Raw genomic sequence first — 18,125 nt, 5'->3', positions numbered from 1 at the left:
CGCTGTTGATTGCTTCATGCTATGACAGTCCAGCGCTGGTGTCTACAGATACTTCGACGTACGGAGCTCACTACTCTTCTACCCCATGATCCGCAATTCAGATAGATAATTACAGCATAAGACTGCTACTGAATGCACGATAGATACGGGGAGTCGGCGACAACTTGTCAAAAGCTGGACAAGCAGCGATCATCAGATGTGCAGGATCGACATTTAACAGCAGTGGCATGATTGGCCGTCGCTTGGTGAGAGATTGTGACTGGTAACTGGTGACAAGAGAAAACGGTTTGAAACGGCCAAGAAGGTGTAGATCTTCATGATCTTCATTGTCTCTCTCTCTCACCGGCTCAGGGTCTCGCCCCGTAACTACTCCTAGATATTGTGTATCCGTACTCCCATATTCGGTGCATAGGTAGTGAGTCAACGGATCTCGTCTCGACGTCACCAGCCAAGCGTGGACCAGTAAGCCATCGGAAAATGCAGGGTCATCCTAATATAGGGCTGGCCTCGTACCGTAAGGCACCTTTAAGCGACGCGGTGGGACTTGAAGAATGTGATAGGTTGCAATTTGCGACTTGAGCGAGAGCGGGTTACTCAGTGGGGCTCTTTTTTCCTTGACACAGTACCTAAGGTACCTATGCTAAGATATGGCGGGAAGTTGACTAAATTTCATCTTTCAGGCAGTTTGTCTATAGACCTGGAGCTAGGTCTATTGAAATTTTCGTTTTCGCTTTCGCTTTGCTGGTCGCTGATCCACACACCCCCTTTTTTTTTTTTTTTTTTTTTGTTTTTCCCCTTTGTCGATAGAATATAGAAAAGCGAGTCTAGGGGGTAGGAACCACGTTGGGCCCCTCATTGGTATTTATGACTTCTAATAGTTGACAGGCACGATTTCGAGAGGTACTTTAGGTGGGTATGTAATAGCATGTGCATATCTATACGTGACAATTGGGATGGATTCATGGAGGGTGTCAGCGTGTCGTGGTTGGTCAATCGCGAAGATCGCAGCAGGAGTCACGGGGCTGCAGTCGCGTGGACTCTCACGCAAAACCTACTTTCACCTCTCGCAAGTTGCAGGGTAGATAAAATGATTGGAAAAGCCGCGGAAGCGCGGATAACTAGAATGTTCCAAATTGCGCGGTGCGAACGACAAACCACGGACGCTGCTTCTGATTTGCAGAGTCAGAATACAAGGTGGCGGCGGGTTTCAATTCCAATCGCCTCCTTGAATCGGAAATAATGCAGAGTGCAGGTTCCCAGGCGAAAATGCAGAGCTTTCGAGGTGGATCCCGCAAGGACAGGGTGAGAGTCTGAGGGTGTGTCGGCCTGTCAGGGGGTGCTACTTTTTGGTAGTTGGCTTGCTGTTTGTCGCAAGGATTTGGATCGTCATTGAAGTGTTGAATACGGATATCGAGAGATGAATGAGAGGGTAGTGAGACTGTTGTTCTTTTCTTTTTGTACTCGTTGTCTATTCCTCTCTGCTGGAGGATATCTTGGTTAATAATACGCAGATGCCTGAAGGAGTTCTCTGTACGACCAGACCATATGATCCATGTAGGTTAGCGTCTCACAATTCTAAGGACGATCTGAAAGAAGACCCATGGATCAAAAGGATCCAGTGGTGGCTGGCGTCCCACAAACAGATGAGTGACGACGGGCCAGGTGACATGTTTGTTGATCGCATCAGACTGCCACTCAGAGACTCGTTCTTGATGCCATTGACATTGCTAATTAGGGCTCACTTTTGTGGGATCAACAATAGTACCTAATGTACCTATGGGCCTGTACTCGTATCCTCAAGTCGCAAGTTGAAGGATTTTTGCACCATCATAATTCGTAGAACACCGCTAAATGGCACTAAAACCGACCAAAATTAAGTTGAAATCGGCCCAAAAATTTAGGGGCAATTAGTGGGTTAGTTCGGAATGGGTCCGCCCAAGCAAGGCCTACTTAGTCTAGAGCCGTTTAATATCGACCTATCTATCTGCACGACCGGTAGGGCAGCTCCTTGAGTTGATCACAGAGCTATCCACATACGTAGTCGAAAAGCGACCTTAGTAATTAGTCTGAAGGACTAGCTGTCATAGTGTGCTCCTTAGCATCTGAACTACACCAGTGTTTCATTATTCTTCCTTGTTCTGACTTTATTAGTAGAGGATCATGGCGGCAAAAAAGGAGGTAGGTAGATAAAAGATACAAAGCAAAATTTTCGAGTCCTCTGATACTCTGAGGAGACCAAATTACCTTCAATAATGGGATTGCCCTTGGGTTGGTCGAAAGTCTTGGGACACCTGCAGCGCATCCAAAACATACGAAAAAGCTTCCCGAAAGGTTAAAACAAACAAACAGTCACGGGTCCCTTGTGAAAGGATAAGACCATCCATCGTTTGGTTAATCATCTGGAGATGTTTAGTCCTGAGCAGCTGGAGCTCTGATGGGCCTGACTAGAGAGGTGTATACGAGCATATGGAGCTACTACCCCTAAAGTGTACCCAAGTATCAGGTATCAACTGCTTCCGAAGACACAAACAAGAAAATTTCAGCCAAAGGACTGCTTTGTACCATAGTAACCAAATTAACCAATAAACCATGCCTATCATTACCATCCTTCTGCTCTGGCTAGACCTAGTCAGGCCATAGTGAGGAGGACCGCCCTGCAGCTCATTGCCCTTCTGGGCTGATGCGCCATCGACCCAGGCTGCATCCACTCACCCCCCTCCTTTCACCCCCTTCTCCTTCTTTTTCTTTCTCTTTTTTCTCCTTCCTCTCCCTCCCTCTCTTTCTTTCTTCTCTTCTTCTCCTCTCCATTCCATTCCTGATAACTAAGCTATCACGCTTTTGTTCGTTTCCCACGAACCTTTCTACCCATTCTTCCCTTGTGATACCCGAGCTATTCTTTGCCTTGTGCTGAGAGAGCTCCTGTTTCCTTTCTTTTGAGATACCCCCCTTGAGATACCCATACTCGACCTTGATACCCGAAGCGCTTATAGCTTCTCTAACGGCTACTTAATCAAATTCACTACCATAATAACTTTTTAATCAACCATCGTCACCATGTCGGAAGTCCAGAAGCCTGTTGAGGAGACCCCCGTGGCCGTCCCTGCCGTCGAGCCTGTCGTTGAAGCTCCTGCTGCCGCTGAGGCCGCTGCCACTGTGGCACCCGCTGCTGAGGCTCCCAAGGAAACCCCCGTTGAGAACGGCGAGGCCACTCCCGCGGCAGCTGAGACCACCGAAGCGCCTGCCGAGCAGCCCAAGGAAGAGGCCAAGGAGGAAATCACTCCTGCGACTGAAGGTGTGCTTGGACACAAGGGACCTGGTCTGGTGAAGTAAGCGCTACTTGCGAGCCTTCAGATGGTGATGTGGAGCGATGGCTGACTTGTTCCTTTTTGGTCACTAGGGGTCTGCGTTTCTCCAAGCGATTCTTCTACTTCAGCGACGAGGCCGTCGAGGCCAAGCACCTGTCCGTCTTCCAGCAGAACGAGAAGCCTGCTGTCGCCAACCCCATCGTCGCTTGGGCTACCCAGACCGGCAAGGGTCTCCTGTTCCTGACCAAGCGCGCTGAGGACAAGGCCACCCCCGCTGGTATCTTCAACTTGGTAAGCAATTTTTTTCTTTCTTCCCCCCCCTCCCCCCCACCTTTTTTTTGGGGACATAGCATGGTTATTTGTACTGATATTCTTTAGGCCGAGATCTCCGACCTTGCCAAGGAGGGCACCAACGAATTCCTCTTCAAGGTTAATGGCCAGAAGCACACTTTCCAGGCTGCTAACGCCGCTGAACGTGACAGCTGGTTTGTTGCTCTCGAAGCCAAGGCCGCTGAGGCCAAGGCTGAAAAGGAGACCATCGTTGCCAGCGAGGGCTACAAGGCTGAGCTGGAGAAGCTGAGTAAGTGATACTGGATCGAGTTGCTGAATACGGATCAATTCTAATTCTGTTGCAGCCAAGCCTGTTGTTGCTGAGCCCGCCAAGAAGCCCGTTGAGCCTAAGGAGGAGGCGAAGAAGGAAGAGGCTGCTCCTGTTGAGGAGGCTAAGGAGACCACCGAGGCCAAGGACAAGGCCAAGAGCCGCTCTCAGTCTCGCAAGAGGGCCAGCATCTTCGGCTCCTTCCTCGGCAAGAAGGAAGAGACTGAGGAGAAGAAGGAAGAGAAGACCGAGGACGCCAAGCCCGCCGAGGCCGCCGCTGAGCCTATCGCCGAGACCTCCGCTGCTGCTGCTGCTGCTGAGGCTCCTGAGGGTATGTTTTATCAACATTCAAAATCTCACACGAAGCCGAAAGCTGACCGTCATCAAGCTCCCGTTGCTGCTGCTCCTGCCGAAGAGAAGAAGGACGAGACCGAGGCAAAGAAGGAGGAGAAGAAGGCCGAGAGCCCCGCTCCCAAGTCCAAGCGTACCTCTCTGTTCGGTAACTTCTTCCAGAAGGTTACCAGCCCTTCCCACGAGAAGTCTGAGAAGGAGGCCGCCGCTCCTGCTGAGACCTCCGCTGTCTCCAGCACTGCTCCCCAGCTGGAGAATCCCGTCGAGGAGGCTGCCGTGAAGCCCATCGAGCCCGAGACCGTGACCTCTGCCGCCGCTGCCCCTGCGACCGAGGCTCCCAAGGAGACTCCCGCCACTCAGTCTCCCACTGCCGAGACTCCTGCTGGCAAGGACAAGCGTCGCACCTCTTTCTTCGGTAACTTTGGCAAGAAGAAGGGCGACTCTGACAACGAGGGCACCGACGGCGAGTCAAAGGCCAAGGGCAACAAGCTCGGTGGTCTTTTCCGCAAGCCCAGCAAGGCCGTGAAGCTCGACAACAAGGAAGCCCCTGCGGCCAAGGAGGCTGAAGACAAGGCTGAGCCTACCACTCAGGAGGCTTCCGCTGAGGCGGCTCCCGCCGAGGAAGCTAGCAAGCCCGCTGAGGCCCCCGCCACCGAGGAGGCCAAGCCTGCGGCCGTCGCTGCTACCTCGACTCCCGTCCAGGCTGCAGCATGAAGTGCTCATTCTCAGAGGCGTGTCGTCGAGTTTGAGAAATGGTGGGATCAACGTTTTGCGTCTCCCAACGCCTCTGCATGCTGTTGAATCATTACCATGACGGAAAACGAAAACGAAAAAGTGTTCAGAGAAAAAAAACCCTCAGAAATATTTGAAAAAAACATATGTCGATCTGGATCCGGTCTGCCATTTTTTTGCTGTCTTCGAATCGTTTCCGCAGGCACTCCTTGGCCAACCTCGTTGCCGACTGGTCAAACGAGAATTTGGTGCAAGGAATGTCAATGATACCCGCATGCTGCTTTGGCGGTCATTTCTCACTGCATCGACGTCACCGGTGCATTTCGTTCCTTAATGATATCCATTCGCGCAGGTTTATCCAAACCGAGGCTTGCGTGTGTTTATGTTTTGCGCCGTGCAACTAGATTGATACCACTTGCTGTCTTGCTTTTATGTTGTTGGTTGATCTACGATCACTGTTTTGTGTTGATACCCGAAGGGGAGGACTGGATTTGGTGGCTTCTACTCAAATCGAGCCCGATTGTTGACTGTTTGCTTGGAGCGTGTACGCCATGTATACTTGCGCACCGCATCATAGTAATAATTAATAGATTCAATAATGCGTTTGTATGATTTCGGCAGTTTCCACTAGACCCCGTCCTCGACATGTCCGTTCCGAATTTGCATGTGAGAAGTAGCATAAGGATCCAAGGTGCACAATACCCTGCTCCCAAACTTCAAAGTAGGCAGACTAAGTTTTTCTGTCAATGGGGCTCAATTGTGGGCCAAGCCACCATGGACGACGAAGAGAACAATTCCTTGAGGTTCAAACTCAATTGTCCTTTTTCAGTTTTGATGGTCTCCCGACCGTTGTGCCTTGGAGATGACATCACTGAACGCAAGCGCCTTCTATTGATTATTAGACTTCGCGCAGGACTACTACTACAACCTCCTGTCTACAAGGGCAGATGACTTCGGAAACGGTCAAGGGAACAAAATGTTGGCGAGTGTCGCCGACGTCTACGGCGATTCCCGGCAGGGAGGATCCGTAGGTTCGTGCATGGGTCCTTCACTGCAGAGGTGGATTTCCGTGAGGTGCAGAATGTGGACATTGGACACGATTGACCCAAGGGTTATTCTAGACTGTTTGGCTTCGCTTAGTGTGAATCTGACCCTCCTTGACCACAGGGTCGTAGGAAACCTGTCACAAAGGAAGGTTGGGATATGTATGGTACTTTCACAAGGCCAGAAAGTTAGTAAGAGTATATATAAGATGCAGACAAGTGTCCTTTTCTCCAAACGGTCGAGCCACTTGTCCTTGAGAAGGCGTGAGACAATTATACTCGCTATTCCTCAAAAAAAGATTATGGAAACAAAATCAACAGGACTGTGCGCGGGCTGATAGAGTTTGGGCTTTCGGAGATAGTAAAACGAAGTGCACGCCCTTCGATGACACCAACACCCGAATGGGCAACAGGTGGGTGAAACCTGCGTTGGCGGGGAGAGAAAAGGGAAAGTGATCTGAGTGGAATAACCCGACCGATCCCCGGTTTTCCTGTTTTTTTTGCCCTTTTTTCTCAGCTTCCTTATTAATCCATTTTATTGTCTAATGCTCTGACTGGTTCATCTGGTGATGGCGTGCTGAGACATGAGGCTCCCAGGCCACCAGGCTGTCAGGTATGAGGGCTCAGCCCCCCGTCCCTTGTGACTTGGACTGATTAACGGCTTGCATATGCCGTCTGGAGTGTGGAGTAGATAGGTCTATGGGCCCGAGGCTAAGAAGAAAATTGGCTTTATATGACGGACACGAAGCTGTGGGCTTGCGTGGATTCACCAATGTAATATCAATGAGACGGGTTAGGGAGGCTGTGATGAGACCGGCTTTCTTAGTGCTGTCGTGGAATTGATGCCTGGATTCTGGATGCGATGTTGCGCCATGTTATTGGACAATGGGTCGTGAAGAGGTACCTGTTAACCGGTACCGAGTACGGGGCGGAGTAAGGATTGCGCTTCCGTATTGCGAGGGATCCAGACCAGGGCATTGCATTGCCAGCATCATGGAGTCGTCATTCCAGGACTGATAATTGCCAATGATGGGATTGTAGTGATACTGATAATCCTCTTCGTGTGTAGTGTTCGATAAACCCGAATATTGAGCTCAATTGAAGGCATCTTTATGCTGCTCCCTGCTCGGCAGGTACGTACCAGAAAAGTACATCCTGCCTGCACAGGAATGCCGCCCTGGGGCGTGTTGCCGCGGGCCCGACGGACCAATCGTAGCGGCACATGGTCCTATGACTCACACCTGCTGACTGCGTCAAGGAGCGCTATCCCGACACGGTTAGTGCTAAGAGTGGGGCATCATTGCGGCGCCATTGGCTGCTGGCGGAAACGCACGGCGCACACAGACAGGTTAAGCTAGCCAGACACTGGCACACTCAAAGTTTTAAGAAGTGCCTGATTTCCCGTCGCTGCCTGGCGCTTTTCTTCTCCCTTTTTCTTTTCTCTCCATCTTTTCTTCCTCTCAAACCATCATCACCTATTATTTTTTTTTAACATCTTCACCATACAACCACACAATCATCAAGAATATCAGTGTCAGTATCCATTGCAAAATGGCCGCCTTTTAAGCTCCTCGCCCAGAACGAGCTCGTCTTTCTCTCGTGAGACAGACACCATAGATCCTTTACGGTCTTCGTCACTTTCCAACATCTCCTCTCAACCTTACTCAGAGTCTCCTGTCCCAGGACCTCTGAACTTAAGCATCGCTTCGCGTAGCTCAAGTTCTATTTTGAACATTCTCCCGTTCGACGTCACGTCGTTCACCACGGATAACCACCAGCAATCATGGCTCCCCACGCCCCCGCCCCAGCAGCCTACGGCTCAGAATCTGAATTCGAACTCCAACGACAGCAACAGTTCCCCGCAGGAGGACTTTGTGCTCTATCCCACCCCGTGTCCGCAGCCTCTTTTGAGAGACTCGCGTGCGCCAGTACTTCCGAGTACAGCCCCTAGATCTGTTTCATACAATCCTTTCCTGGTCCGACCTCAGTACCAGCAGCCCAGACGGCACTCGCTCAGTCTGTATCAGCATCTCCAGCAACAGAAACTTTCGGGTTCGCCTGTCCAGGTTCCTCGTGCGACCAGGCTTCACTCACAGTCTACCGGGTATTATCTGTCCTCGTCTCTTCGGTCTAGTCCCTCCAGCCGGACGCACTTTCAGCGTGTCCACGCCGCGTCTGCGCCTTCGAATTCACCAAATCCCAATCGTCCTCCTGTCCCTTTGTTTTCAGCAGCCAACGGCACTCAATTCAGTCAAAAACAGCTCCAGCAATTACAACAGTTTTATCACCGCCGCATCATGTCGACCCCCAACATCGCTCAAGGTGAGCTGCTAGAAAACTTTATTCGCTTCGACTTGGTCTAATCTGTAACAGATATGTCTGACTTCTTCGGTCTGCCCTCGAATGACTTTGGGGATGATTTCGAGTTGAGCACTGAACCCACCATGCTTTCTCCCCATCAGATCCCCACTGGCCTCATGGCTGCCAAGGACTCTGTGGCAGGTGCCCCTTCGGGCACCATCTCGCCCAAGGACTTGTTCATGGATGCGTCGGCACCCCCGTCGACTTCATTCACTGATCTCAGCACCCCTTCATTCGAGTCTCCTGGTTATTTCAGCCAGGACACTTCGCCCATGTTCCCGACCGATCTGGAGCTGGGCCCTGGTTCCGAGGAGTGGGGTCCGCTCTTCCCTGCTCAAGATGACTTCTCCACGGCCTTCGACTCCGCTGCCTTGGATGTTGCTCTCGCTCTCTCCCAACCCGAGCCTAAGCCCGCAAAGGAGATCTCTGTTCCTCCTTCTCCTGCGGTTCGCAACTCTGCGTCGCCAGCTCCTTCTCCTGCGCCAAGTAAGTCGGGCGTCAAGCACTCCACCGTCGCTGGTGTCAATGCTCGTCAACGCAAGCCTTTGCCCCCTATCAAGATTGACACCAGCGACCCTGTCGCGTTGAAGCGTGCTCGCAACACCGAAGCTGCTCGTAAGTCTCGTGCTCGCAAGCTCGAACGCCAGGATGAGATGGAGCGACGCATTCGTGAACTTGAGAAGTCTCTGGAAGAAGCTCAGCAGCGTGAACAGTACTGGAAGGCCCTTGCCCAGAACAGGGGTTGAGCGATTATCGATAACTTACCTTGACGACATGCTTCGTTTGTGATATCTTGTTTGTTTCCTTGTTTGGCTGTTTTTTTTCTCTACCTTGGCTTCTAAAATCGGGACGTGCAAAATGGGATCTGTGGTGGCGGGGGCTCGAGCCCCTCGTCAACCGAATGCCAGAAGTACCAGTCAGTCTCCGCATGATGGTTACCTGACGATGACGCTTCTGGCAGGATAAAAGTTTTCTTTACTTGATGCCTTGAATGGTGGGCAATTAAAATACCATTTTGTTTCTATCTTTTCGGGTACTCGTCACCTGGCTTGCTTCTTACAGTCATCCTGATCCACGTCTAGGGTTTCTGTTTCTGTTTCTTTATGTTTCTTTACTGATGGTCGGTTCTGATGTCTCCTGTCAAGCAGGATTGACTCGTGGCCAATTAATACTTTTCCTTTGCTCTTGCCCTGTCAGTCGCTCAATTCCATGGATGCGAGTTTTGTTGACCTGGCTTTCTGTTTCAACATGTCCTGCGTTTTAACCAGAGACTGTCTTTACTAAATTGAATTCAACTATGTCACTCTCTACTCTTTTTCCAGCGTAGCTGCATCTCCCGTAGCAGGTCACCTCCATCCTCAGCGTGCGAACATCTTCGCCAGCACTACTCCGTGAAGAGCTACCAGTACCGAAAGTGGCTGAATTTTCTGCCTATACATTGCAAAAATCTCTTATAACTACGGGGGTTGAAGATTATGATTAACCCTGCTCGACTCAGCTCAGACTTGCCTTTCTAACCCGTCATCGACTCAAAACCTCTTGATTCTCGGAAACCTGCCATCGCCGCGTCATTCATACCCTGACATACCACAAGGAACACAGTGACACCGATACCCGGTCTACCAATCTCGTCCCTCATAAACACGCCCAACCAAATACATAATCCAGTCCCACAGTGGGAGGACTACATCTCCGGTTTGAGTGGCTTGCGATGAAACGAGCGGTAGAGAGGGCGAGCCTGGTCTATATGGTAGAATGCACGACAAGGGGATGATGGACAATGAGAGGGTGAGAGAAAGGGACAGAAGAGGCGGTCTCGGAAGTATCTGATCAGTGTTTTGTCATCACAGCTGGTCAATTCATGCAAGGGGATTACATGGGGTTGGTAGATGGTGTGGTCGAGGATAGGACTGTTGTATTCAGCTCAGTGCATCGGTTCCCTTTGTTCTACCCTTTTCCATCTTTGCTGTCCTGGAGCCGAATTGGATTGCTCGTTTCTTTTCCCGAGCGACGGTTGCCATGCCCAGCTTGAGGGCTAGGAGGCGGAGCGCTTTCTTCTCTGGATCGATGCCGGTATAATCCACACCGGTAGTTTCTGATGGGTCTGGGACGCCGAAGCCACATTTTTCCCATACGGGGGCTTCAAGCACGTAAGATACGTAGTCTTCGTCTAAGAACGGGTATCGCGCCTCGCGACCCCAGTTTGAGAGGATCCGATCATCGCGGCCGAGATTTCGCTTGCCGAGACGACTGACGTCCAGGTGGATCTCATCAATGAGACCTCTAAACCCGTTGCGGGCGAACGCTACTCCGTGCCGCGCGTAGCCCGCAAACAGTTCATCTGCTCCCAGGCCGGAGAGAAGTACTCTCGCTGGGCTTGTGTACTGGGTCTGTTCGCACGAGGAATCCTGACTATTGAGCGCCGTGCCTCGGGCGCGAGAAGCAAAGTACAGCGCGCACGCGATGGACAGGTCCATCTCTGTATTGTGAGGCCTCATCAAGCGCTTCACCATATCACGGTGTGCGACAGTCTCAGTGTAGGGTATATCTATCGCAACAAAGCGCCAGTTGCGGTCTGGGCAGACTCTCTGGAGTTCTACGAATGCTGCGCGACCCGTGATGCGATCCGGGCAACTTTCGTAGACTGATGATGTGCCACCTTCCTTGCCAGCAGCTGCGGCAGCGACTCGCGGGTTCTCGAAAGCAACGTTGAGAAGATCAATCGTCTCATTTTTGGGAAGTATGTCATGGGACAGTCTGGCAAGTAGAGTGCAATCAAGGCCACCAGAGAACAAAACGGCGACTTTCACATCACTTATAGTAATGGACGGTGGTTCGGGTACCTTTTGTATTCTAAGATGTAAAGATTGACGAAGTTTTCGCTCGAGCTCTTGGATGGGGCAAGAGTCGATTGTCAATGATGGGGGCGTCCCATTCGGAATAGATTTGTTCATCTGCGATATTGGGCTTTTCTGTCCTTCCTGTCAGCGATTGTGTTGATCGAGGAGAAGAAAGCATGTATACCAGGAAGCTGGTAGTTGCATCTTTATGCTCCCAGCGAAGAGTTTGGATGGCGTCAGGATTGAATTTAATGGCACCTGATACAAGAGCATTCTGCAGTACGTCTTGTTCAAAGTCAATAAAATGCACGCCATCTGTATCAACTTCCTCGAAATGTGATGATGAGGAACTATCGCAGACACTGCAAATTCTCAGATTTCCAGATTCATCTAGACCTTGCAACAAGGACCGTCGTCCGAGGCAGTCCCTACTGAAATATAGCCTCGAGTTCACTGCATCATAGAAAACAAAGGAAAAGGGACCTGTAATGTTACTTATGACACCAGCAATTTTCCGTACGGGATCTTCATGATCGACAGCGTCCAACAACGAATGGGTAGCGCGCAGGAACGACTGGAAAATGGACTCAGTATCATTATCTTGGATAGGCTCGCCAGCTATCTTCCAGGCCTCGCCATTCCAGCAGAGTACGGATTGAGTAGACGAATCCACGAGTGGTTGGGCATAGACATGATCTCCTCTCAAAGAAAGCACCGTGGAGATGAATGTGAGAGTGACAGTCACCTTTGTCTGGCCCTTATGACTCAAAGACAATTCCTGTTGTCTTGTATGTATTTGGTAGCTGTCGGGTCCCCGGTTGCGCAGTAGATTGCAGGTCTCCTCATTTGGGAGCACTGACCCATTAGTGCTCAATGAGAAATAAATGCCACACATTGCAGCACAGTGGCTGCAAATACAATATAGCAAATATCCTGGTTCTTGCGATTAGGGGATCAAAAGGATAAATTAGATTGTAAGAAATTCAACCTCGGTGTTATGGTTCCTTTGTGGCCGGATCTCGGGGCAACGATGATCCACATAGCTCTGCGCTGGTAGTGATAACCAAATACTCCACTCTGCCTAAGCAGCCTAACATAGGTCCGATCGACGTTATTTCGTGCCCTCTCCTAGGTTAAATAGACATTCGCTATCTATCCCATTGTTATTTGAATGAGTTTTCCTTGCTGCTTTTGAGCTTGACCGCTGTGTGTGCTGGATGTTCCTCATAATGATCCGAGACCTCGTCTGAATCTCCGTCTCTTCCCCACCGAGCTTCTACATTGACCGTCGGCGTGCATGCAGATTGCTTATGTCTGAACAAGCGATTTCCACGACCCCGGCTCCGGATGGACGACCGGACTCTCAGTGGGATACTCATGGCGATCAAATAAAATCGAATCAACAGCAAACGAAATCCTCAGGTACCGTATCATCGGTGTCGGCACATAATGACCCCTCAGCAACACACGAAGATCCACATCAGAGCGACCAGTTGGGTGAAATGAAGGAGATACATCAAGATGGGTCACCAACCTCTGCATTTGACTCGCCGAACATGACGTCTGAGAAATCCGCTCCAGATTCCTCAAAATCAACACCCGAACCCCAGGGGACGTTGTCAGCGCGTATGGAAGGATTGTCGGTCTCGACGAATACAACAGAAACCGGCTCATTAGTAGACAGCGATATGCCCCCGCCTCCCCCAGAGAAAGACGAATCCTATCTTAGTACGAAATCCCAGCTTGCACCACCCCTGCAGACGTCTGTGAATGCGACTTCTGAATTGAGCGAGAAAGAGCTACCGGATGTACCGGGTGACGGAGAGAAGGAAGATAAACAGGACGCTGGCATGGCAGGTGCTCGAGAGGATGACTCTGAATCCGAGATTCAGAGCATCATGGGTCAGTTTCAGGATCCTGAACGCAGGGGCAGCCAGGAGCAGTTGATGTCTCCTCGTTTGGAGCTGGCTGAGCAATTTCTTGGAGGGCAGGGTCATTTTCCGCCGCGTCATTCGAGTCTTTCAAAGTCAGCGGACGGAGGCCCTCAGGTGAATGCAGGGACACCACCTTCGGCAGTCGAGAAGCCACCTGCTCCTATTTCGAAGAGCGCACATAGAACTTCGGAAGATTATCCAGCACTGACTCGACGATCTTCTACGTCGACTGTCCCTCCACCTCCGCCAGAACCTGAGCCCGATCAACCGTTCGATTTCCATCGTTTTCTGGAACAGCTCAGGCACCGCACTGCAGATCCTGTGGCCAAGTTTCTCCGCTCGTTCCTTAATGAGTTTGGCAAAAGACAGTGGATGGTACATGAGCAAGTGAAGATCATTAGCGACTTCTTGACCTTTATTACGAATAAGATGGCCATGTGTGAGGTCTGGAGGGATGTATCCGACAGCGAATTCGATAACGCGAAAGAGGGTATGGAGAAGCTGGTCATGAATCGATTGTATTCGCAGACCTTCTCACCTGCTATACCGGCTCCTCCCTCAATCCCAAGAAGTGCAAGCAGAAGCAGACGAAGAGAAATGGAACGACTTCATGGGCCATGGAGGCGTGGTCAGCACCAGGAAGATGTCGAACGGGATGATGTATTGGCGCAAAAGATGCGGATTTACGGTTGGGTGAAAGAGCAGCATCTTGACATACCGCCTGTGGGCGCTCACGGCCGTCGGTTTTTGAACCTGGCACAGCAGGGTAAGTCTCGATGTCAGTTTATGCTGGGACTGTATCTGACACTGAACGTAGAGCTTCTGAAGATCAACGGCTACCGTGCACCACGTGATAAAGTGATTTGCATATTGAATTGTTGCAAAGTTATCTTCGGTGAGGCAGCAGAATGAGTAGTCCCTGAGCATGAAAGGTACAGCGCTGATGCCGATTTCTCTTGCAGGGCTGCTAAAAAATTCAAAACAAGCCGACACATCAGCAGATTCATTCGTTCCCCTTCTAATCTACGTCGTACTACAAGCTCGTCCTGAGCATCTGGTTTCCAATATCCAGTACATTCTTCGCTTCCGAAATCAAGATAAGTTAGGAGGAGAAGCTGGGTACTACCTATCTTCACTGGTATGTCAATCAGACATTATTTGCCCTGATAATGTAGGAAACATAGCTGATTTCATAAACAGTCAGGTGCTATTCAATTTATCGAGACCCTGGATCGCACAAGCCTGACGGTGAGTGATGAGGAATTTGAGCGCAACGTCGAGGCTGCCGTGTCTGCTATTGCCGAGCAGAATCGCGAGTCCGAGTCTTTCGAGCCGAAAAGAGCAGATCGTCCTACGGCGGAAAGCTCTCAGGCTCCATCGCGGGTTTCAACCGATACACAAAGACCTGCGGCGCGGAGAGAGGCGCCGCAAACGAGTGACGAGGAGAGCGCACCAGTAGCAGGACTATTGCGAACTATTCAGAAACCACTATCAACAATCGGAAGGATGTTTTCGGACGAGCCAGATTCGCCGCACGAGCGGCCAATGCAGCCTGCCAGCACCCCGCAGCCGGGGGCACCACCGCGACTGTCCCCTCACGTATATCAGCCGCCTCGTAGTAGTAGCGAGGGGCCCCGTAATGCGGCACAGCCGCAGTTGGCCAGGGTACTGGATGCGCAAGATGCCGCTGCACGTCAAGCTAGCGCCGAGGATGCGGAGGCACGAAGGATTCAGCGGGCTGAACACAATAACGTGGTGGAGACACTGTCGAACATGTTTCCGAATCTTGATCGCGACGTCATTGATGATGTGGTCAAGATGAAAGAAGGAAGGTTGGTTTTTCTATGATATAAGGTAGAGAAGCATTGCTGACGCTGTTGCTGCAGGGTTGGTCTGGCCGTCGACGCATGCCTCGCTCTGAGTGCGGAGTAGGAGAGTACTACTGCTAGTAGGGTATTGGAAAGCCTACATGAATTTTGAGGGTGTCATACTATTGCTTTGATAGCCACACGTCGCAGCATGTCGCCTATCTTGTAGCTATTCAGCTCTTCTAGTCATGCATGTGCATATATCGCTCGGGGCAGCTATGACCTCCCAGTGCCGTCTCTAATACATCGACCGAATGATACTTGTGGTCATCTGTGAGCTATGTCGCAGTAAATTCGTCCCAGTATTTAACCGAGCCGAGTCGTCATATAACAGTATAAGGTAGTACTATATATTGTCGAGTATATCACGTGATCTACTATAGTCGGTGTTCGACTTTGATAATGGATGGCCATGGCTCAGGCTCCAGCTCATCAAAATTAGTGGCGAATCGGAGCGCGCCAAACCACCTCGCTTGCTGCTAGCGGCGTTTGGCATTCCCCACCACAACATATATAAGTCTGGTCGACCCCCCTTCCTTTTGTCTTTTTTCTTCTTTCTTTTCTTCATACTTACCTTGTTTGGGTGGCTGCGATCAAGAAGGCGGTCCACCACGGATTGGTCCCTGCATTGCACAGCGCGGCGGAACAATCCGTTCAACGGCCTTCGGGTCATTGACAGGCGTATTCTTTGGCACTTTCCACCTCGTGGATATCATACTTTCCTTTTCATCAGTTCTCGGGCCAGTGGCTCGAGGGTGGAGAAGAGGTCTGATATGGTGTGTTCTCGTACTCATTACAGAATAATGTATGTAATGTACCTTAGTTTTCGAGCTGTGTGCTGCAGGTAGATGCAGATCTGGCGCAAATGTTATTCTCTTAACCACTTTCAGGGACCCTCATGAAACTCCTAGCCGCTTTCGTAAAATGTTCCAAGATCCCTTGGTAGAGTTACGATCGTTATTGCCTTCCATGTCGGAAAGATGGAGATTGTCTTTGAAAGCCTAATCACCTGATACGCTAAACTTAATATAAATTCGAATAAATTATGTGTTTTGTACATGCAACATAATAATACTGGATTCTTCATGATCCAAGTATGAAAGATACAGCTTGTGACGGCTGCTCGGGTCCGCCAGGAAGCGCGCCTCGACCAGTGCAGCGTTGACAGTTAATTTCCAGAGAAGCTTATTTACGAACTCGAAAAGAGGATCTCTCCTCTTCTTTGCCTTCCTTCAGTCCTACCTGATGTCCAAGTCAAACGATTCCGACGGGCCAAGAAGCTCATTAAACCAAGACATGTCTTTGGGCCAGCTGTCCAAAACATCCTAAAGATCCAAGATTGGCCAAATTTCCGATTCTCTTCACAATCAGGATCCAGCATTTTCAGGATCACGAGAGTGAATGTGAAAATGTCTCTTCTTCATTTACCTGCCGAATTACGGCTCTTAGTTGCAAATTTGCTGGAGGAAGAAAGAGACATTAACTCATTAGCTCAAATCAACCAGGAGTTTTATTCTCTCCTCAATCCATACCTATATCGACGCAATTTGCTGAACTGTAGAGGTTCAGCGCTGTCGTGGGCAGCCCCACGAGGGAGAGAGGCGACGGCCCGAATTTGCATTTCAGAAGCAGCTAACATTGGAACGATTGATTATACCCTCCCCTTATTCCGGGCCGCTAAGTTTGGCCACGAGGCGGTGGTGAAGCTATTACTGGAGACTGGGCGGGTGGATGTCGACTCGAAGGACTTTTTCAGTCACACGCCACTATCTATTGCTGTGTTGGGGGGGCATGAGGCGGTGGTGAAGCTGTTACTTGCGACTGGGAGGGTGAATGTCGACTCAAAGGACTCCAATGATCAGACGCCATTGTCGTTTGCTGCGGGGGGAGGCCGTAAGGCAATGGTGAAGCTGTTACTGGAGACTAGGAGGGTGGATATCAACTCAAAGTGCTCCCTGGGTCGCACACCATTATCATGGGCCGCGTTTGGGGGCCACATGGCAGTGGTGAGGCTGTTACTAGAGACTGAGGGGGTGGATGTGGACTCAAAGGACTCCAATGGTCGCTCGCCATTATCTATTGCTGCGTGGAGAGGCTATCAGGCAGTGGTCAAGCTATTACTGGAGACTGGGTTAGCGAATGTCGACTTAAAGGACTCCCATGGTTGCACGCCATCATCTGTTGCTGCGTTGAGGGCGGCGTGAGGCGGTGGCCAGGCTGTTACTAGAGACTAAGGGGTGGATGTCGACTCAAAGGACTCCTTGGTAGCACGCCGTTATCGAGTGCCGCGTGGTGTGGCCATTAGGCGGTGGCGAAGCTATTACTTGCGACTGGGCGCCACTGCCTATCCCATGCGGGAATCCTCATGCCCGTTGTGGTCTAGCGCTGTCCAGGGAGATCGCGCCTCCTCTTATTCAGATCATGGACTCTGCTGTGGTGCATGTTCCAGATGAGCAGTCTGGCCGTACCATGCCTATGCCGGCACCCGGCCTCCCCGCTGCCAGAAGTCCTCGTACATTCGTCCGTATTGAGCTTCCATGAGGGGTTTCATCTCCTCTCTTCTGCGGTCTAGGCTGGGATCCAATTTTGCTTGACTCTGGAAATTGGTTCGAGAGTGTCGTTATAGACTAGTGATGGAGTGGGTAGTGACAAGCTGAGGGTTAGAACCAGCAGGAGAAGAGGGCCATTAAATATTGGATAAAAAGGTATCATCACTGTCTTCTCAGCTGCAGTGGACAGCGCAGCATGGCAATCGTCACTCAGCAGAACCTGATGAAGATCGGCACCAGCTCCCCCACCGTTCGGTCTAGCATCGCTGGCGCTGGAACCAATCTGCAGTAATGATCTGTACTGATCTTGTCCTGTGTGGGGGGAGGTGAAGATGGTCAACTCATCGCATGTTATCCTGCGTAACTCCATTGGTTTCCTCGCGAAGAGAGTGGTTGGGGGGGTGGGGGGGGTTATCTCTCGCAAATTGTTTGTTGGCGACGAGGTGGGATCCAAATATGTATCCTTTTTCGGCAAATACGAAGGCCGAGTGTTATCATGGATATCATAATGACAAGAAATTTATAGTAAAGCCACGGGAGGTGT

General features: G+C 50.7%; 5 protein-coding genes across 5 annotated transcripts; 4 read left to right on the top strand and 1 right to left on the bottom strand.

The window, feature by feature from the left end:
• Window positions 1-3,054: 3,054 nt before the first annotated feature.
• Aud_007114 (uncharacterized protein) lies at window positions 3,055-4,968 on the top strand (the record flags this gene model as incomplete). Its single annotated transcript, XM_043292007.1, has 5 exons — window positions 3,055-3,326; window positions 3,398-3,596; window positions 3,684-3,885; window positions 3,941-4,234; window positions 4,292-4,968. 5 exons carry the CDS (start codon window positions 3,055-3,057, stop codon window positions 4,966-4,968), a joined length of 1,644 nt encoding a protein of 547 aa, XP_043147942.1.
• Window positions 4,969-7,198: 2,230 nt separating this feature from the next.
• cpcA (amino acid starvation-responsive transcription factor GCN4) lies at window positions 7,199-9,136 on the top strand (the record flags this gene model as incomplete). Its single annotated transcript, XM_043292006.1, has 3 exons — window positions 7,199-7,305; window positions 7,744-8,351; window positions 8,403-9,136. The coding sequence occupies 3 exons, from the start codon at window positions 7,199-7,201 to the stop codon at window positions 9,134-9,136; spliced, it is 1,449 nt and encodes a 482-aa protein (XP_043147941.1).
• A 1,173-nt stretch (window positions 9,137-10,309) lies between these two features.
• On the bottom strand, window positions 10,310-12,125 carry Aud_007112 (asparagine synthetase domain-containing protein; the record flags this gene model as incomplete). The annotated part of the gene is made up of 2 exons (XM_043292005.1): window positions 10,310-11,362; window positions 11,415-12,125. 2 exons carry the CDS (start codon window positions 12,123-12,125, stop codon window positions 10,310-10,312), a joined length of 1,764 nt encoding a protein of 587 aa, XP_043147940.1.
• Window positions 12,126-12,540: 415 nt separating this feature from the next.
• Window positions 12,541-15,096, top strand: Aud_007111 (guanine nucleotide exchange factor VPS9; the record flags this gene model as incomplete). The annotated part of the gene is made up of 5 exons (XM_043292004.1): window positions 12,541-13,930; window positions 13,982-14,059; window positions 14,127-14,302; window positions 14,365-14,996; window positions 15,051-15,096. 5 exons carry the CDS (start codon window positions 12,541-12,543, stop codon window positions 15,094-15,096), a joined length of 2,322 nt encoding a protein of 773 aa, XP_043147939.1.
• Window positions 15,097-16,441: 1,345 nt separating this feature from the next.
• Aud_007110 (uncharacterized protein) lies at window positions 16,442-17,236 on the top strand (the record flags this gene model as incomplete). The annotated part of the gene is made up of 1 exon (XM_043292003.1): window positions 16,442-17,236. One exon carries the CDS (start codon window positions 16,442-16,444, stop codon window positions 17,234-17,236), a length of 795 nt encoding a protein of 264 aa, XP_043147938.1.
• Window positions 17,237-18,125: the final 889 nt, after the last annotated feature.

The sequence above is a fragment of the Aspergillus udagawae genome (assembly GCF_001078395.1).
Source record: "Aspergillus udagawae IFM 46973 DNA, scaffold_5, whole genome shotgun sequence".
Lineage (NCBI taxonomy): Eukaryota > Fungi > Ascomycota > Eurotiomycetes > Eurotiales > Aspergillaceae > Aspergillus > Aspergillus udagawae.
The sequence above is the reverse complement of the archived record's forward strand: the minus strand, read 5'-3'. Positions and strand labels throughout refer to the sequence as shown.